Source organism: Pectinophora gossypiella, chromosome Z (genome assembly GCF_024362695.1).
Source record: "Pectinophora gossypiella chromosome Z, ilPecGoss1.1, whole genome shotgun sequence".
Classification (NCBI taxonomy): Eukaryota; Metazoa; Arthropoda; class Insecta; order Lepidoptera; family Gelechiidae; genus Pectinophora; species Pectinophora gossypiella.
Genome location: NC_065433.1, coordinates 3,412,692 through 3,428,669, shown reverse-complemented (window position 1 = coordinate 3,428,669; position 15,978 = coordinate 3,412,692). Strand labels below are relative to the sequence as shown.

General features: G+C 39.0%; 2 protein-coding genes across 3 annotated transcripts in view; one reads left to right on the top strand and one right to left on the bottom strand.

The window, feature by feature from the left end:
* LOC126380209 (E3 ubiquitin-protein ligase MYCBP2) overlaps positions 1–15,978 on the top strand; it is a 129,366-nt gene that overhangs the window by 27,292 nt on the left and 86,096 nt on the right. The window contains 1 exon segment of the mRNA XM_050029465.1: positions 2,077–2,242. Within this exon segment, the coding sequence (XP_049885422.1) occupies positions 2,077–2,242 (166 nt within the window).
* On the bottom strand, positions 3,678–15,827 carry LOC126380113 (uncharacterized). 2 transcript variants are annotated; one of them, XM_050029353.1, is made up of 3 exons: positions 15,573–15,827; positions 5,392–5,578; positions 3,678–5,150 (listed from the first exon to the last, which is right to left on the bottom strand). In XM_050029353.1, exons 2-3 carry the CDS (start codon positions 5,536–5,538, stop codon positions 3,963–3,965), a joined length of 1,335 nt encoding a protein of 444 aa, XP_049885310.1. In that variant the 5' UTR covers positions 5,539–5,578; positions 15,573–15,827; the 3' UTR covers positions 3,678–3,962. The 2 variants fall into 2 exon arrangements, with proteins under 2 accessions (XP_049885310.1, XP_049885311.1); XM_050029354.1 differs by lacking the exon at positions 15,573–15,827 and adding an exon at positions 5,824–5,927.

The following is a 15,978-nucleotide window of genomic DNA, read 5'->3' as shown; positions in this document are numbered from 1 at the left end:
TGTAACGCACGCGCAACGAATAGCGATATTTAACTTATTGTTTTCTCCGATACGAGGACGCCGATAAACTATTGATAAACCTGAGTGTTTGTTTATGTTAAAAAATAGATTTTTATAAAGGAAAATACCACCAATGTGATATAGTAGCAAACCACTAACTTGAAATGTTTTGAGACAATAATATATTAAGAGAATCATTGCTTCAAGAAGAATTTTCGGTCAGCCATCTTAATTTTCACGCCTGTTAAATGTGTCCAAAGAGGATAGAACGTTCAAATTGGGTCGTGTACTAGGTACAAGATAAATTATGAAATTCTGATTACTAAATAAAGACAGATATAAAACTAACGAAAATTATTTTTCGTATTTAACTAATTTAAGATTTGTAGTCAAGAAAAACGTAATAATAAGTCCGACATTTTATCATGTTTTTCTATGACGTCACAGTGTGCTTTTTCATACAAATTCCATAGTAATTTCGTGTTTTGACCTTTAGTAAAAAGTTATTGTATTGACTAGTTAGAAACTAGCATATTATAATGATTACTCGTAAATTGCTTTAAGCGTGACATTTCAATAAGACGTTTTAATCTTTGAGCGGAGTCGTAAATTCTTGTATATTACATGAATGACATCACGTACATAGAACTTTAGTTACGTAAAGTGCAATTAGAAATTAAAAAAAAAACACACAATTAGATCTTGCTTCTGGCAATAAATGCATTTATTTTCCCGTGTATATCGCAAAAATATCCGGAATAAAAATAAACTTGCTTTACAAGTCAGTCGATTACATAAGATTACTAAATCTTTTAAGGGGATAAGATTCCCATTGACATTCAGAATTTGCCTTTCAACTGTTTTAAGACAGTAGTTAAACAAAAACTTTACAAAAAAGGTTATTATAAAGTTAGTGATTATTTAGAAGATATGAATGCATGGGATTAACTGTCTGAGAACTGATATTAGGCAGCTAAATTACTCAATTGTATACCAATATTTTATGTTTATTTTTTTAAAGAACGTCTAGGGCCCTGTGCCGAGGTTTTTCTTGCAGCTTCTTTTCCCCGGCTATACAGGTTGTGAGAAGCTGCAGTAGTTTTAGGCGGATGAGACGTTCGTTATGTAAAAATTGACGATTCAAAGTGTAACTATGTTACCTACTGAATAAATATATTTTTGAATTTGAATTGAATTTGAAATCGACAGAGGTGTCCTTTCGTAAATGATGAACATAGTGTTTGTCTTAGGACACCCTATTTCCATCAACTGGCTGCTTTTCTTTTTCGTAACTCTTGCTGCACATTTTATACCGCAATTATTTTAATCCCGAATTTTAGCTGAACAGTATGGAGAACTGTCAAAATTTAGGAACACCGATCGAAAGTGGCTGCATGTATTCTTCTGGTTAGTTATGGTTCAGCCTGGGATTAATGGCGTGATTTTTTGTATCTATCTCAGCAATTTCTAAAGCAGGTTCCGCGGTCGCTAGGTGTTTCGTAGAAAAGTGACCACGGGTTCGCGAAATTATTTATTTTTAGCTTCACATAATGAATAATACTGTCTTTGATTTGTAATTACGGGGTTCCATTAAATAAAAAGTATTTGGTTGGTGTTCTGTTATCATTATTTAAAAAACAAAAAAAAAATCATAAAAGTTTGGAAACCCCACGGCCCCTTAGCGAGTTATTTTTATGTTCTCCGTGGTCCAGTGGTTTGAGCGTTGGGCTCACGATCCGGAGGATCCGGGTTCAAATTCCGGTGGGGACACATCACTAAAATCACTGATCACCTGATTGTCCGAAAGAAAGATGATCCGTGCTTCGGAAGAGACGTTAAGCCGTTGGTCCCGGTTATTACTTACTGATGTAAGTTAGTAGTCGTTACATGAGCCATGCCATGAGCCTTTGGCGGCTCTAACCAGGGTTGATGGGGTTGGTAATCCACCTCACAACCCACACGATAGAAGAAGAACTCTTTATGTTTAAGATACCCAGAGCCCTTACAGGGTTTTCATATCGGTCATAAGTAGGCGTAAATGAGGGTCAAAGCTAATGTCAGTAATGTATTACACAGCAACGCTAGTGGAGGTGCAGGTGCTGGCGATGATGGGCGGCTCTTCATCGGACATGGAAGGCGAGTCCTCGCAGTCCGGCAACGAAGCCCTACTCCTGTCCAGAGGCCTGGAGCTCTCCTCGCCGCCCACCATACATCACGTGCTCGACGGACAGCCGCTACTCAGGTTAGTCAGTGTGCAAAATACTTGACATTACCACAAGGAACCTTCCTCACGGCGTGATCGGAGATCGCGTGGATATCGCGATCTTAGGGTAAAGTTACACACATGTAACAAAAAATTCGACGTTTGACCATTATTTCATACATTCAATTTCGATTTTTAAACTGTATATGCAGTTGTCATCTACCTTGTACTCAAAACGTCACTTGTCTCGATACCGCACGATTGCACTGCGCAGTGAGGGAGCTCACTAAGGGCCCATACGTAAACACGATACGGTGTCAAACATAACATCAAACCCTCGTAGACAAAATAACTTTGTAAAATATTTATATAATAAGAATGACTTTAGTGAGAGTATGTTGTAGAAATTAATTACCGTATTTATTATTTCACAAGATCCACTATTCGAGAATATAAACGTCGTCGTGTTCATGTGTGGTAGCCTTTATGCTTTCGAGTCAATTTGACACCTCTGTAGATCGCAAACCCCTTCCTGCTTCCCTGCGGCTGGTATTCTACTTGTGAGGAGTCCTGGGTTTATAAATATATATTAGCATTTCAGTCATGTACTGTACATGACTATTACGTCATCAGCCTGCTGTGTCAAGTTGTCTTGAAAGGGTAATAAGATCCCATTCAAAGGCTGCCGCTGCTAGCATTGACTCCTCTACTTCACTTATCGACGGCAGCGAGTGTTTCCATTATGCCAGGTTTCCACTCTTTCGATTTCGAAGCAACGGGCAGCGGCATTGACAATATCAACAGCGCGACATCGCATTTACATACACACTGATGGGTAAAGTAAAATAAAGGTACAGTATGATATACGTATGAAGGAGGTAAGATCAGCAATCAAACGTCTGTTGGCAGTATCGTAAGTATACAGTTATACATACAAAACAGTGCCTATGCGTCTCAGAGCTGGGCATATGCTGCGGGTAGCTTTAGCAAGCGTCAGATGTGTTTTGGTATGTCGTATACTTAGTAATATTGAACGTTCTGGAACAAATTTAAACTATTTGTTGTTTACAAGTGTGATATACTATGCATCGATCAACATACTATTACGCATTTAAATATTACACCTGAGATCCAAATCATATGCAATATTGAAACAACAGTTACATGTGTTTGTAATTCGCATAAAATACAATATGATGCGCATTACACTTGACATTCGCTTTGACCCACTTGTAATAACAAATGATTGATAATGCAAGCAAAATGATTTCAATATGTTGTGACATTAATCTGCCCATAAATACTAGATAATTAATTATTTTATCGGGTATTTACTATTTCAATGCATCCTCATTGATGTGCTAAGTGATTCTAAAGGGTGACTTCGCAGTGGCAGGACACATTATTATAACCTAAACATTAACACACATTCGCAGAGTTAATTTTAGAGGTTATAAATAACTGTATGTCACAATAAAATTTGTATTTTTATTTAATTTATCATACACGTACAAAAATAAATTCATGCGATAACATATTAACATTTCATTTCATTGAATCGCATAATACTGATGGACATTATAAACTAGCTTGGCACTGAACTGACTGATCGATTGAGGTAGCACCGACCAACCTATAAACATTAATTGATAATCATTCGGAGAATGTTCCATGCGAATGGTCCGACGAACCACACGCTCGTTTTATCACTTGTCACCGGTGCATCCACTGGCAGTGATCAATTGACCTATAAACTTCCCTATAAGTCCGTCGTGAGCAGATCCGCGCGCTCCACCACGATGTGGAACTCTGTCTCCCTGTACGTTTTACCGTCCGGCATCACAATTTGAACCTTCTTCTTCTTTTCATTTTCTCTTTTCACTATGAAATACACACCGAGCGCCGCGATGATCAATATAACTATGACTCCTACAGCTACGTAAATCCAAAAGTTTTGCTTGAACTTGCCGCATCGGCTGTCGACGAACGTGGGCAGGGATACGAAGTACCCTTCGAGGGAGTACCAGCAGCTGAGGCCGCCGGCGCCGCCCTGGTCGTGCAGCACGTCGCGCCACTCGTCAGCAAGCTCGCACGAGCACGTTGTGTTCAGGTTGAGACCGTCCACGCGCATGGTCAAAGTTCGCGTATCGTACACCAGAGACGACGGCATCAGTTCTGTCATGATGTTATTATCTAGTAGGAGCTCCTGTTGCCCTTTTACGGAGGTCACCTCTGGTAGTGCACTGAATCCAAGAAACGCTCCTTTTCTTACACCTGTGACGGTGTTGTTACGAAACGTGATTGGCCCTCTAGACGCAATATGAAAACAATCGCCGTCCATCACTCCGATAGTATTACTCTCTATGAGCACTCTCTCTGGTAGAGTCACTCTAAATGCTGAACTAAACATGTATTCTACTAATACTCCCTCCATACGGAATAGACTAGTCACTTCGACGTCCGACAAAAATCTACTGGGTAGCGTGTGTATCACACCACCGCGTAACACGAAATTAGAAGTCGTGAATTTCTTAAAAATTTGAGTAGCTAAGACTACAAAGTGATTGTTAGAGAGTTCCACGTTTGTAACTCCGATGAGACTAGAAAAAGCGTAAGGTTCAATGAATTTGATTCTGCTATCGCTTATGACGATGCTGTCAACTCTTCCCTGGATAGCATATGAACCGATTATGTCGATAGTGCTATTGTGTATCACTATGCGAATTCCAGGGTTGTTTTCTAAGTCGGGGTTGTTTCCCAGGGGAGGTCGGTTGAGGGCCCGGTTGTTTATGAGGACGTGGCGGGAATTCCTGACGTCGACGAGCCGTAGCCGCCCCAGGTGGCGCACAGTGTCGGACAGGAATTGCACGCGCTCACACCCCTCCACCATGATGGCAGTGGCCATCGCCGGCACCCTAAACGCACCGTCTGGCCTGAGAGTCACCGTCTGAAATTATACGACACGTAGGTCAGTTTCATTTTCATTCGTTAAAGTGGTCAAAGTTAAAAGTGAAGCTTGTATTTGGTACACAACCGACCTTCATGCAGTAAATTAGTCACAAAATAGGGTTAAAGTATACTGGGTATACACGTCTTCTGGGAAACATGGCAAGGCGCAGACAACAAAGATTCTTGGAGAGAAGGGGACGTCTTTTGAGCTTATAATAAAAAAGTATGCATATTCGTACATCGGCATCGGCAGTACAGCTGCATATGACTCGGGTGAAGGAATCGCAGCGACAGGCGTCATCCTCGCAGACAGTCGGCGAGGCTGGCTGCGCGAGCGCCGCCGCCCGCAGCGCCACCACTATGTGCCACCACGCTGGCCACCGCATGACCGCGGCTCACGTCACCATCGCACTATCTACAGCAACCCTGGAACACAACAATATAAACAAAATCAGCTACAAAAATGATATAACCGTTGTTAAGTCACTGGGGGACTCTAAGGTGCATTTGTCATTTATTTATACATCCAAGGGCCTACGATGTCCAAGGTATACGATACGTTATTCTTCTTCCCGATGGTGTCGATGCTAGTAATAATTTAGCAGCTATTTATATCAGATATGACCTTTAGATGAACATTGAATGTATGTCAATACATTGTACATAAATACCTTTAATCCTTCTCACGGAAGCCACACAACATTCAGTAATAATTTTAATGTTAATTTTAATATTCTTTATACCAGTCAACGTGACGCCTTTCCAAGAACTGATGAAGCCAATCTGACTCAGCTAGGTATCGGTCGTTATCGGGGCCACGTTATCAGATAGGTAAGTAGGTGCAAGCTACGAAAACACACGGCCATGCGTCTGTGTGATTTCATTTTAGCGAGGCTATCATGCCTGATAACAGGCCCCTTGATAACGTGCTCACGACATTATCATTGTTCCTAATGTAATGGAACAGCGCGAAGCGATCTTGATACTAATTTACCTGCAACTGTGAGACTCATCATCATCATCATCATCAGCCCATTAACGTCCCCACTGCTGGGGCACGGGCCTTCCCTATGGATGGATAGGGAGATAGGGCCGTAAACCATCACGCGGGCCCAGTGCGGATTGATGGTTATTAACGATTGCTAATGCAGCCGGTACCAACGGCTTAACGTGCCTTCCGAAGCACGGAGGAGCTCGAGATGAAAACTTTTTTTTGTGGTCACCCATCCTATGATCGGCCTTTGCGAAAGTTGCTTTACTTCAACAATCGCAGACCGAGCGCGTTAACCGCTGCGCCACCGAGCTGCTCACTTTCATATTCATATGTGAGACTCACGTTCATAAAACCCTTTGTTGTCACTCATCAAAGACAAACCTAATGTGCCCAATACCAATCAATACCATTACGCGTTTCAATGTTACAACAACAAGTACAGTTTAGTTCCTAGTCCTTCTATAATGTACACATGAGTTTGCACCGGCTAATTACGCAGCGAGCTATTTTCGCGTCAAAAAGATGCGATGAATTATGAGCGAGTTTAGTTGCGATCGCATCGGTCGCGGAATTCGCCAATTTATTTTTGTCTCGCCTGAATGAGGCGTTCCTTCGTATGCAACCGACGTCAAACAATAAAATATCTAGTACTAGAAAAAAATAATTTGTGCTCTCAATTTTTACCTGGATTGAAATAAATTTAACGAAATCCAAGTTTTGTTGAAGAAAATCAGATCATAATGTGTTTTTTTTTTTCAAAATAAAATTAAATACAGTCGATTGCACAAAAACAGAACATACATAGGAAGCAATTGGGTCGTGTACTAGGTTCAAGATAAATTATGAAACTCTAATTACTAAATAAAGACAGATCTAAAACAGCGAAAATCCTTTTTTTTTACTATTTCACTTATTTATGAATTTTAATCAAGGAAAACGTAATAATAAGTCCGAAATTTTATCCCGATTTTCTATGACGGCACAGTGTGCGTTTTCATACAAATTCCATAGTAGTTTCGTGTTATGACGTTTAGTAAAAAGTAACTGATATAACTAGTTGGAAACTAGCCTATTTTTACCAGGAATCGGGCATAAAAAAAAATGATAGCAGGGCGGGGCAACAACAATGTGGCGTCCAATATGGAAATAAATATTTTCTTTCTTTCTTTCTTTCTTTCTTTCTTTCTTTCTTTCTTTCTTTCTTTCTTTCTTTCTTTCTTTCTTTCTTTCTTTCTTTCTTTCTTTCTTTCTTTCTTTCTTTCTTTCTTTCTTTCTTTCTTTCTTTCTTTCTTTCTTTTCAACAACGCTTGCGTGGTTTTCTCTATAAAGCGACGATATTTGAAGGCTTCCAACAAGCTACTAACATTTGAGTTAGCAACTTCTCAGATTACGTCATACCATGATACAGGTGACACAAGACTTATTTTCGTTTGAATCGTGTTTGAATAACTCTTAGCGTGCAATCTGTTTATAGATTAAGCAGTGTTTATATTTTAAATGTCTTTTATAATTTTATCAACAAGACAACGTTTGTGTATTATTTTCCTAGATTTCCCGTGTTTTTGACGAGGTCAAGTTACCGAACCTGAAAAAACAGGTTCGATTTTTATTACAGAAGCGATGTCCAATTTTTCCAACCTGAAGATAAGAACATAACAAAGCGCGCCTGACTCCCTGAAGAGGTAGGTAGAGGTGTATAGTATCACTACATAGTATAAAACAAAGTTGCTTTTTCTGTCCCTATATCCCTATGTACGCTTAAATCTTTAAAAGTACGCAACGGATTTTGATGCGGTTTTTTAAATAGATAGAATGATTCAAGAGGAAGGTTTATATGTATAATAACATCCTTTAACCTCGTAAAGCCGAGGTTTCCAGACACAATAGTAAAACAATGGACTTTGGATTTTAAAAGGATTGTCGGCGTTACGACTTTAAATAGTGTAGAAATACTGTTTTTTGAGGGTTTTAATGTGATGTCGTAAATATATTTTTTTTTCTCAGCATTGCACCCGAGCGAAGTCGGGGCGGGTCGCTAGTATACTATACACCCACTCCTAGCCGGCTATGTTTAAGTCTCACGTAATGGGGGAAAGCCTATCGTCCCGGACAGAATATCATGGAAACCACATCACTTCAATTATCTATGTTCCAAAGAAGAATTGGGTAGTTTCCTAGGTCACAGATAAATTATGAAAGTTTGATTACTAAGTAAAGACAGAAATCATTTTCTTTTTTCTATTTAACTTATTTATTAATTTTAATCACTAAAAACGAGTCCGACATTTTATCGCTTTTTTGACACAGTGTGCTTTTTCGTACAATTTCCATAGTAATTTCGTGTTTTGACGTTTAGTAAAAAGCAATTGATGTGAATAGTTGGAAACTAGCCTACTCTAACTCAAAGTTTTATTCAATGGGAAAACAACCTAATGATAGGTTAGGTCATTAACACATTTTTCGAGTTTAGATGTAATATTTTTTGTCAAATGAGTTGCAACTTTATGCACTGTTATACTTCAAGTGAAGTAACTTGATAATGGTGTTGATTTTAGTACACACCATCTAATTTTATTTAAATAATACCGACATTTTCTTATCCGTAAAGGACAGGCATGTTTATGAAACACGTTAATTTTAGGCAGAAATTTAAAATCTAACCCATATGTTTATATTGGCCATTAACCCGACAGAATTAAATTGACAGCAAACGTCAAACGGGTTGCGTATCAGCGAGACGCCTATTTTATTCGCCCGGGTTATTCATTCATTCACGCATTCACTTTAAAATTAACAGTTGTCAATCATCCGTCCCTTTCCTTTTCGGCGGTTAATTTAGGAGGTGAAAAATTTAATTAGGATGTGTCTGCAAGAATAGCTCTTCAACAAATTATAGAGAAATAAAATCTTGATTATTTTTGTCATTTTAGATGAATAACTAATACTACAAAATGTGCTGGTCATCTTTAAAGCTCCACGTACGTTACCCGTCTTAATAAACGGGGTCTTTGCGTGGTATTAAACTAATAAGGTAAAATGTAATACCTTTACTAATAAATTTCCCGAGCTTTAGGTCGCGTTGCAAGTTGCAACGACCGTGGTCACGGGACGCCTGGTAAGCTTAGGTAATTTTTATTTTATTACGTTAATGCTCACGACGCTGAAACCCGTTTAATAAATCTGTTTTGTGTGTGCTCTTTGCTCGGGGCTACCCGCCTTGTTTACCGATTTATCTAATAACAGAGAAAATCGCAGTTCTTCTCTCTAGCCCTGATGCCCGCGGGCACCTGTCATTTTCTTATCCGCTGAAAAGGAAAGAGAGGGATTATTGACAGCTGTTTATTTTAAAATAAATGAATGAAAAACCCGCGCGAATAACATAGGAACCTCGTTAGTGTGCAACCCGTTTAACGTGTGCTGTCAACTTAATACTGTCGGGTTAATGGCCAATGTAAAATTTAGAGGCTTGTTTAAGATTTTTGCTTGAAATTGTCGTTATGGTCCATAAATTTAACCCCGTCCCTTTCTTATCTGCTGGAAAAGAAAGTGACAGGGAAACTTAAATTGAAATTAGATGGTGTCTACAGGAATCAGCACCACAGATTGGTAAAATATAACACTCTCCAATTACCGTCTTGTTTTTACCTAGATTAATATAAAAATAATGCAAAAATAGTTAATTTTATAACCAGTTTGTGCGGTGGTCAATAGGCTATTGAAATAAGATTAACTTTAATGCGGAACGGACGCACGCACGCACGAACTCTTGCGCTCGCGCAGGTTCCCATTCCACATTATTACTTGAAACTAGAGTATTCATGTTAATAATAATCATTATTATTTTCCCTGTTCGATATTTTACATAATTAAAAGCTATTTTTGTCTAACGAAAACTGTTTATTGAGACGGCTCAAAGACGGAAACATAAAAATTTCCATTGTTTACGTGTTTATTACGATATTTTACCGCGTCAAATGAGGGATATGAGACTCCGTATAAGGATAAGGGACCTCCGGATCGTGAGTCCAACGCTTGATCATTGGATCACGGAGGCTGTTGTAGTCATCCCGTGATAATGGCACTTGCAACAGTGTCGAAATATCGGGAGTTTCATATTCTTAACTAAACGCGTTCAGAACCCGGTATTATGTTTTGAAATTGTCCATCGGACCATATTTTTATGTCATACACTCTACGTCGAAGATTATGCAGTTGTTTGTAATTTATTTTCTATTTATATTAAGTATTATTTCACCCAATCACTAAGAGCCACGCTCTTGTCAGTATAGCATTCTCCATGCAACTTTTTAGGGAATAATAGGGCAGTGGTTTCGCTCTTGCCTTCCGCCCCGCAGTACTCTGTCTGACGCGACAGAGTAGAAAGTATTATTTAGTCAAACCGAATCCAGGAAGCGCTGTAACATTATTCCCACCAGAAATAGAATGACAAAGACACTAAGAATGACATTCAGAGTCTTTTTACATAAAGAAACATTTCTTATTTTCTTTACAATAATGTAACAAACAGAATGATTTGCGAAATATTTCGTCTGGCACTGCTGGTTTTCAATTAATTATTGAATAATTTCGCGACCCCGCGGTAAAGAGGGACGTCTGCTGCGGAGAGAGGTCCTAATTTAAATACCTCGTGCTAGAACCGGTCGCAGGTAAACACTACAATCATTCTCAGCATGTAATCCATTCAGCTCGATTACGAAATCAGGATAAAACACGAGCATTTTCCCAAGAACTCACTTCATAGTCTATGAACCGGAGAAATAGTTGTTTAAAAGATATAGTCGGTGTTGTGTGTTTTAAACATTTTTTTTTGGACGTGACTTATTTTAGGTTTGCCGTATATGGCAATAATTACTTGGCGGACAAATGGAGAGCGCTGAGGGCTCTCACCCGGTACAAAATTAAAGACAACAGGACTGAAGGTGCCCAGTTGGATGAGTTGTTAAGTGACAACGCGTGTCACGTATACAACCTCATCCCGAGGTCAATTAGTTAAACAAATTGCCCTAATTTAGTTAATGCAATCGCTAATGAATAATCTTCATCTGGATTGTCATTGCGACAGTCATTGGCTTCAACAACGGAATATCTGAACAGCTGATCTTGAATGAAATGATTTGGAAAGGTGAGCAAAATGTTAACTGTTATTGTGAAAACGACACATACCAACCGCGGGACTTTATTAGGCATAAGTATTTGAATAACAATCACCTTGTTTTAAAGCAGTTTTTTTTTTCGAAATTGTACGGAAGGATTGAGTGGAGATTGTATAAAATGGATTAACCCTTTCACAGGACAGACACCACGGGTCATTGATGGGTTATAATAGGTAGTATGACACCTTGGATTCAGAACGTCTACGGACGTTACTTGAAAGTGTTAAACAAGCCAGGAGTCCTTTGCCCAGCAGCGTCGGGGTACACCCTTAAAAGATGACCTCAACGCGTATCGGAGTGATTGCCCGGAGATAGCATAAAATTGAGAGTGTAATAGTCAAGGGCCTTTACCCAACAGTGGGATCAAGTAGGCTAGATAAGTGAAGAGAAGATTAAGTTATAATAAACAACAAAAAAGGTTTTGATCGTCGGAATGACAGCTTATAAAAACATGGTAGCGACTTAAAATATGCACAAAATATGTCGTTCTTAACTTTCTCAAACTCGTTTTTGATGAAGTGTTAAAGTAAAACGTCCTACGAAAGGAGACACAAATATCGCGATAAAATATGGACCTACTTTAAAATTCGATTTCCCGTTCTGGCATTTTCAGCTTCTTTGAATATTTCTCAAAGATAATTCGTCCTTTTGTCGAATTTCAATGGTTTTATTGCCAATATCAATGCAATGTATGACTGACTTTGCATTTCCGTTTCTTAGAGCACAAGCGGAGGTAGAATATTTTATAAAATCTACATAATACGAAAGATGTTGCGTGTTGCGTGTAATGTATATGTTTTCAAAGTAAGATACTAGTAGTAAGTAGGGACTGTTTAAGGTCAATATTGCTAACAATCCTTCTAGCATAATCGGAATGATAAGAAGCTGAACGCGATGTTTTTTTGTTTCTCTTCCAGACTGTCATAGAAGCAAAAAAGCAGTAGGGTAAATAAAGGATTTACCTACTTACTTATCTAATTACATAAATAATACAGTAACAGATTGTATCATCTATGTTTTATGGATTCTGATTGAGGTCAATGACCGACTTCATCAACAGTGGCGACAGGGTTGGGTACTATTGAGCCGCCAAAGGCCCCTGACATGGCTCATGTTGTACATACTTATTGAAGTAAATGGTAGCCGGGACCGACTGGTTAACGTGCCCTCTGAAGCACGAATCATCTTACTTTCGGGCAATCGGGTGATCAACCTAAACGCAATGTCCTAATCAATCTAGGGAAAGTATTTTTTGGCGATATATCCCCACTGGGAAATGAACCCGGTATCTCCAGATCGAGAGACCAACTGTCTAATCACTAGACCGCAGAGGTTGGATCTCATTGTTCAAACTATTGTGAAATGTAGAGTGCATCGTGCGGTTAACGCTTGACAGTGATTATTAGATTAACTACTCTAAGTGGACGCTTCCCGACGGATTCAATTCAGACTTTACATACGTGACATAAATAGCCTATATACCATTTGATATTAACTCAGAATCACGGTGTGAATCATCCCTCTCAGTTTACGTGACGGTGTCACTAATACCCATCCGTACCAGTACATCTACGTGTTCATACTTGTACGGGGTGGAAGTGACATCGCATCGTAACAAATACTGAGGGGGATGAAATCAGGTTGACTTTTCCATGGTATAAGAACACCAGGTATGCTCAAAATTGACAGCTAGCATTTCAAGGTTAGCCCAGCTGACGTCATCCTACCCTACGTTGCCATTTCGTAAAAAATAAATTACCCACGTCCAATATTTTTAATTTACTTTGCAAGGAAATTTTGTACTTTTAGTAAAAGATTTACGTACAGTTTTAATGATTTTTATATATGTAACAAATAATAAGTAGTAATTAAATACATTAGTTAAAAATTCATTTAATTTTCAATAATAAAATTTACGTCCTTGGAATGTTGGAGATACCAATTGAATGGTAACACTTACGTCATCAATGGGCTAGCAATACCGGCTTGTCATAGGATTGAGCTTACCTGGTCTTCTTATACCATGGATTTTTCCATCGGAAAAGTATCTAAATGTCTTTAGGCGGCGGCGGTGACAGGTTGCCCACCTGCTTTTTTGGAGTCCAAGACAAAAAGAGAGTCATTAATTTTGCGACGGAAAATTCCACTTGATTTGAAATCAGAATCATGAGCTGGACCCTTAGTACCCTACACCCTTAGTATTCGGTACAGTGTCACTAACACCCTGTATAAGTTGATCCCCACACTATGCCAACCTGACAACCTGTTACATTACTCAACAACGAAAGAAAGCCGGTATCCAACAATGGAACATTTGTGGCTACAATAAGTAATCATGTTGTTCACTGTCTAAATGTTCACGTCGACATTACACTTTCCCGTGGGCTCTACTTCTCTGATAAAAAAAAAAAAAACAAAAAAGTCTGGCACAGCCTCCGCGGTCTAGTGGTAAGAGCGTTGTGCCATGATCTAGATTCGGGTTCGATTCCCGATAGGCACACTACTGAAATCACTTTGTAAGACTGATATTTGGCTAGAACTTGAATCACCTGATTGTCGGAAAACGTGAGATGATTCCGTGCTTCGGAAGGGACATTGAGCCGTTGGTCCCGAGCTTTTTATCTGTGTATTACACCCGAAACACGGTGTGCGTCAAGCTAGCGGCCTCAAAAGAAAAATGGGCACGAAAAAATAATTTGACCATACCAAAAAATAGTACTCTTATTGAAAAAAATAGTACCTGTTGTAAAAAAATTAGTACCATCACGGTTCTGGATTTATAGCCATGTTTTATTGCACTTGTTAGCTTGACGGTGAGCGAAATTTGGCGAGAGTTAACGACAAGGTCTTTCGCTTTGATTTAAACGCCAAAAAATAGTACCGAAATAGTACTCACCCCCTGCAAAATACCGCTAGCTTGATGCACACGAAACACGGGTGGCCGTGATTGAGCTTCGTGTGATTTCACATATCACAAAATAAACAAAAACTGTCTGGTTCCAAGTTATACTGTTTGACAGTTTCGTTGTTTATTGAAGTGTGACGTCACTGGGCAAAATGTCACGTGACCAACCGTTCTCGCGCGAATTAATGAAGAAAAATACGTTTCTTTTATTGTATAAAGCTTTTAAAAAATAAAATAATTTAAGTAGTATAAATTTAAATTAATAAGCGTTTGTAACTTTTAAAATACTTATGCGAACACTGTCAAGCAGCCAATTGGCAATGAAATACCTAAGTACTTCAGACACTCCCACTATCCTTACTTAGTATTATTCTTTATTATATGCCATCAACGAATATACAAAGTGTATTATTAAAAAAAACTGCATCATTAAAATATTTGTATGCAGCGTCTAAGTGTTGAATTATATGAGTGTTATATTACAAAGTAACGGTTTCAAAGGAAGCTATTGTTTATTCTTTCTCATTTCAGTTACTGTTTACACTGATTGAGTTCTCAAAACTGCGCCGGGGCAGCCCGGTTTTATGTTTGCATTATAACAGCACTCGTTATATGCCTCAACCAACGCCGCGCGCCGCTACCTTTTAACCCTTTTCTGACTTTCGTATTAACCTTCACGCTCTGTTTCTAACGGAGTCTTCAGAGTAAAGAAATGAAAATAGGTATCATCGCCACGTGATTTGTTGACAAGTGAATGATTATGATATTTTTTAGCTAAAGACCTATGTTTATCCGGCTAAGTATTAGCGGAAAACCTACATTATGTCACGTAAACAAAAACGAACTTGTATTTTTTTCTAGATCTTTTTTAAGATGACATACCACTTCAGAATAGGTACTAAAAATGGAACTTTGATATCAGAAGTAAATAAATATGAAATCATACAGCGGCCATCGTGGCATGTCCGAATAGGTAGATAGATAGGGTCAGGGGCCCAAGGCGGTTCAATAGTACCCTAACAGGGTTGGTGAGGTTGGTAATCCACCTCTCAACCCGCACGATACACGAAGAACTGACATTTCGGTCTGTTTCCTTTCGTTTGCACAACCAGACAACCACTTTGTCCTAATAAATTATTAGAACCTTGACGGTCAATATAATAGTGATATTGATGTGTTACCACACGGGAAGACATAAACAAACGTCCATTAAAACAGTACCTCTTCTCGCGTTCAAGAGGCGCATGTTTTCCTCAGCGTATTTTGATCCGATGCCAAATTTCAGTAACACTACATAGTTTAATATATGCCGGTTATAAAGGAAACAAATACTGAGTTTGCACTTACCTTACGAGAGTGGTGTTCGCGGTCAACACTAACTAAACAACTTAAATACTCGTAACGTAAACTATTTTGAAGTTCTAACCGCGGTAGACACTCATACACTTTCGTAGCCGTAGGTTCGTTTACACCGCGTTACTTGTATATTTTTCACTTTGCATATTTGGCTGAGATTTTAATTGCGTGTTAGTAAGAATGTAGAGCACGAAGGAGGCGGCGAGTTGTCGGTTCCCGCGCGAGCGACTGATGCGAGCCACGAGGTGCGCGCGCGCGGCTTAGCGCGGCCTTCAAACCTAGGCACTCGACACACTGAGCTCTGTTCCTCTATACTTTACCAGCAAATCATGCTCAGCAAACCTATATGGTATAACTGCAAATTAAATCTCTTTTTTATTACTTTTATTTGTCTTCC

Coding starts and splice junctions, on each gene's coding strand:
- LOC126380113 (XM_050029353.1), bottom strand. CDS start 5,538: ATGCGGTGGCCAGCGTGGTGGCACATAGTGGTGGCGCTGCGGGCGGCG. Junction 5,151..5,391: donor GCTGTACTGCCGATGCCGAT/GTACGAATATGC, acceptor GTATAATTTCAG/ACGGTGACTCTCAGGCCAGA.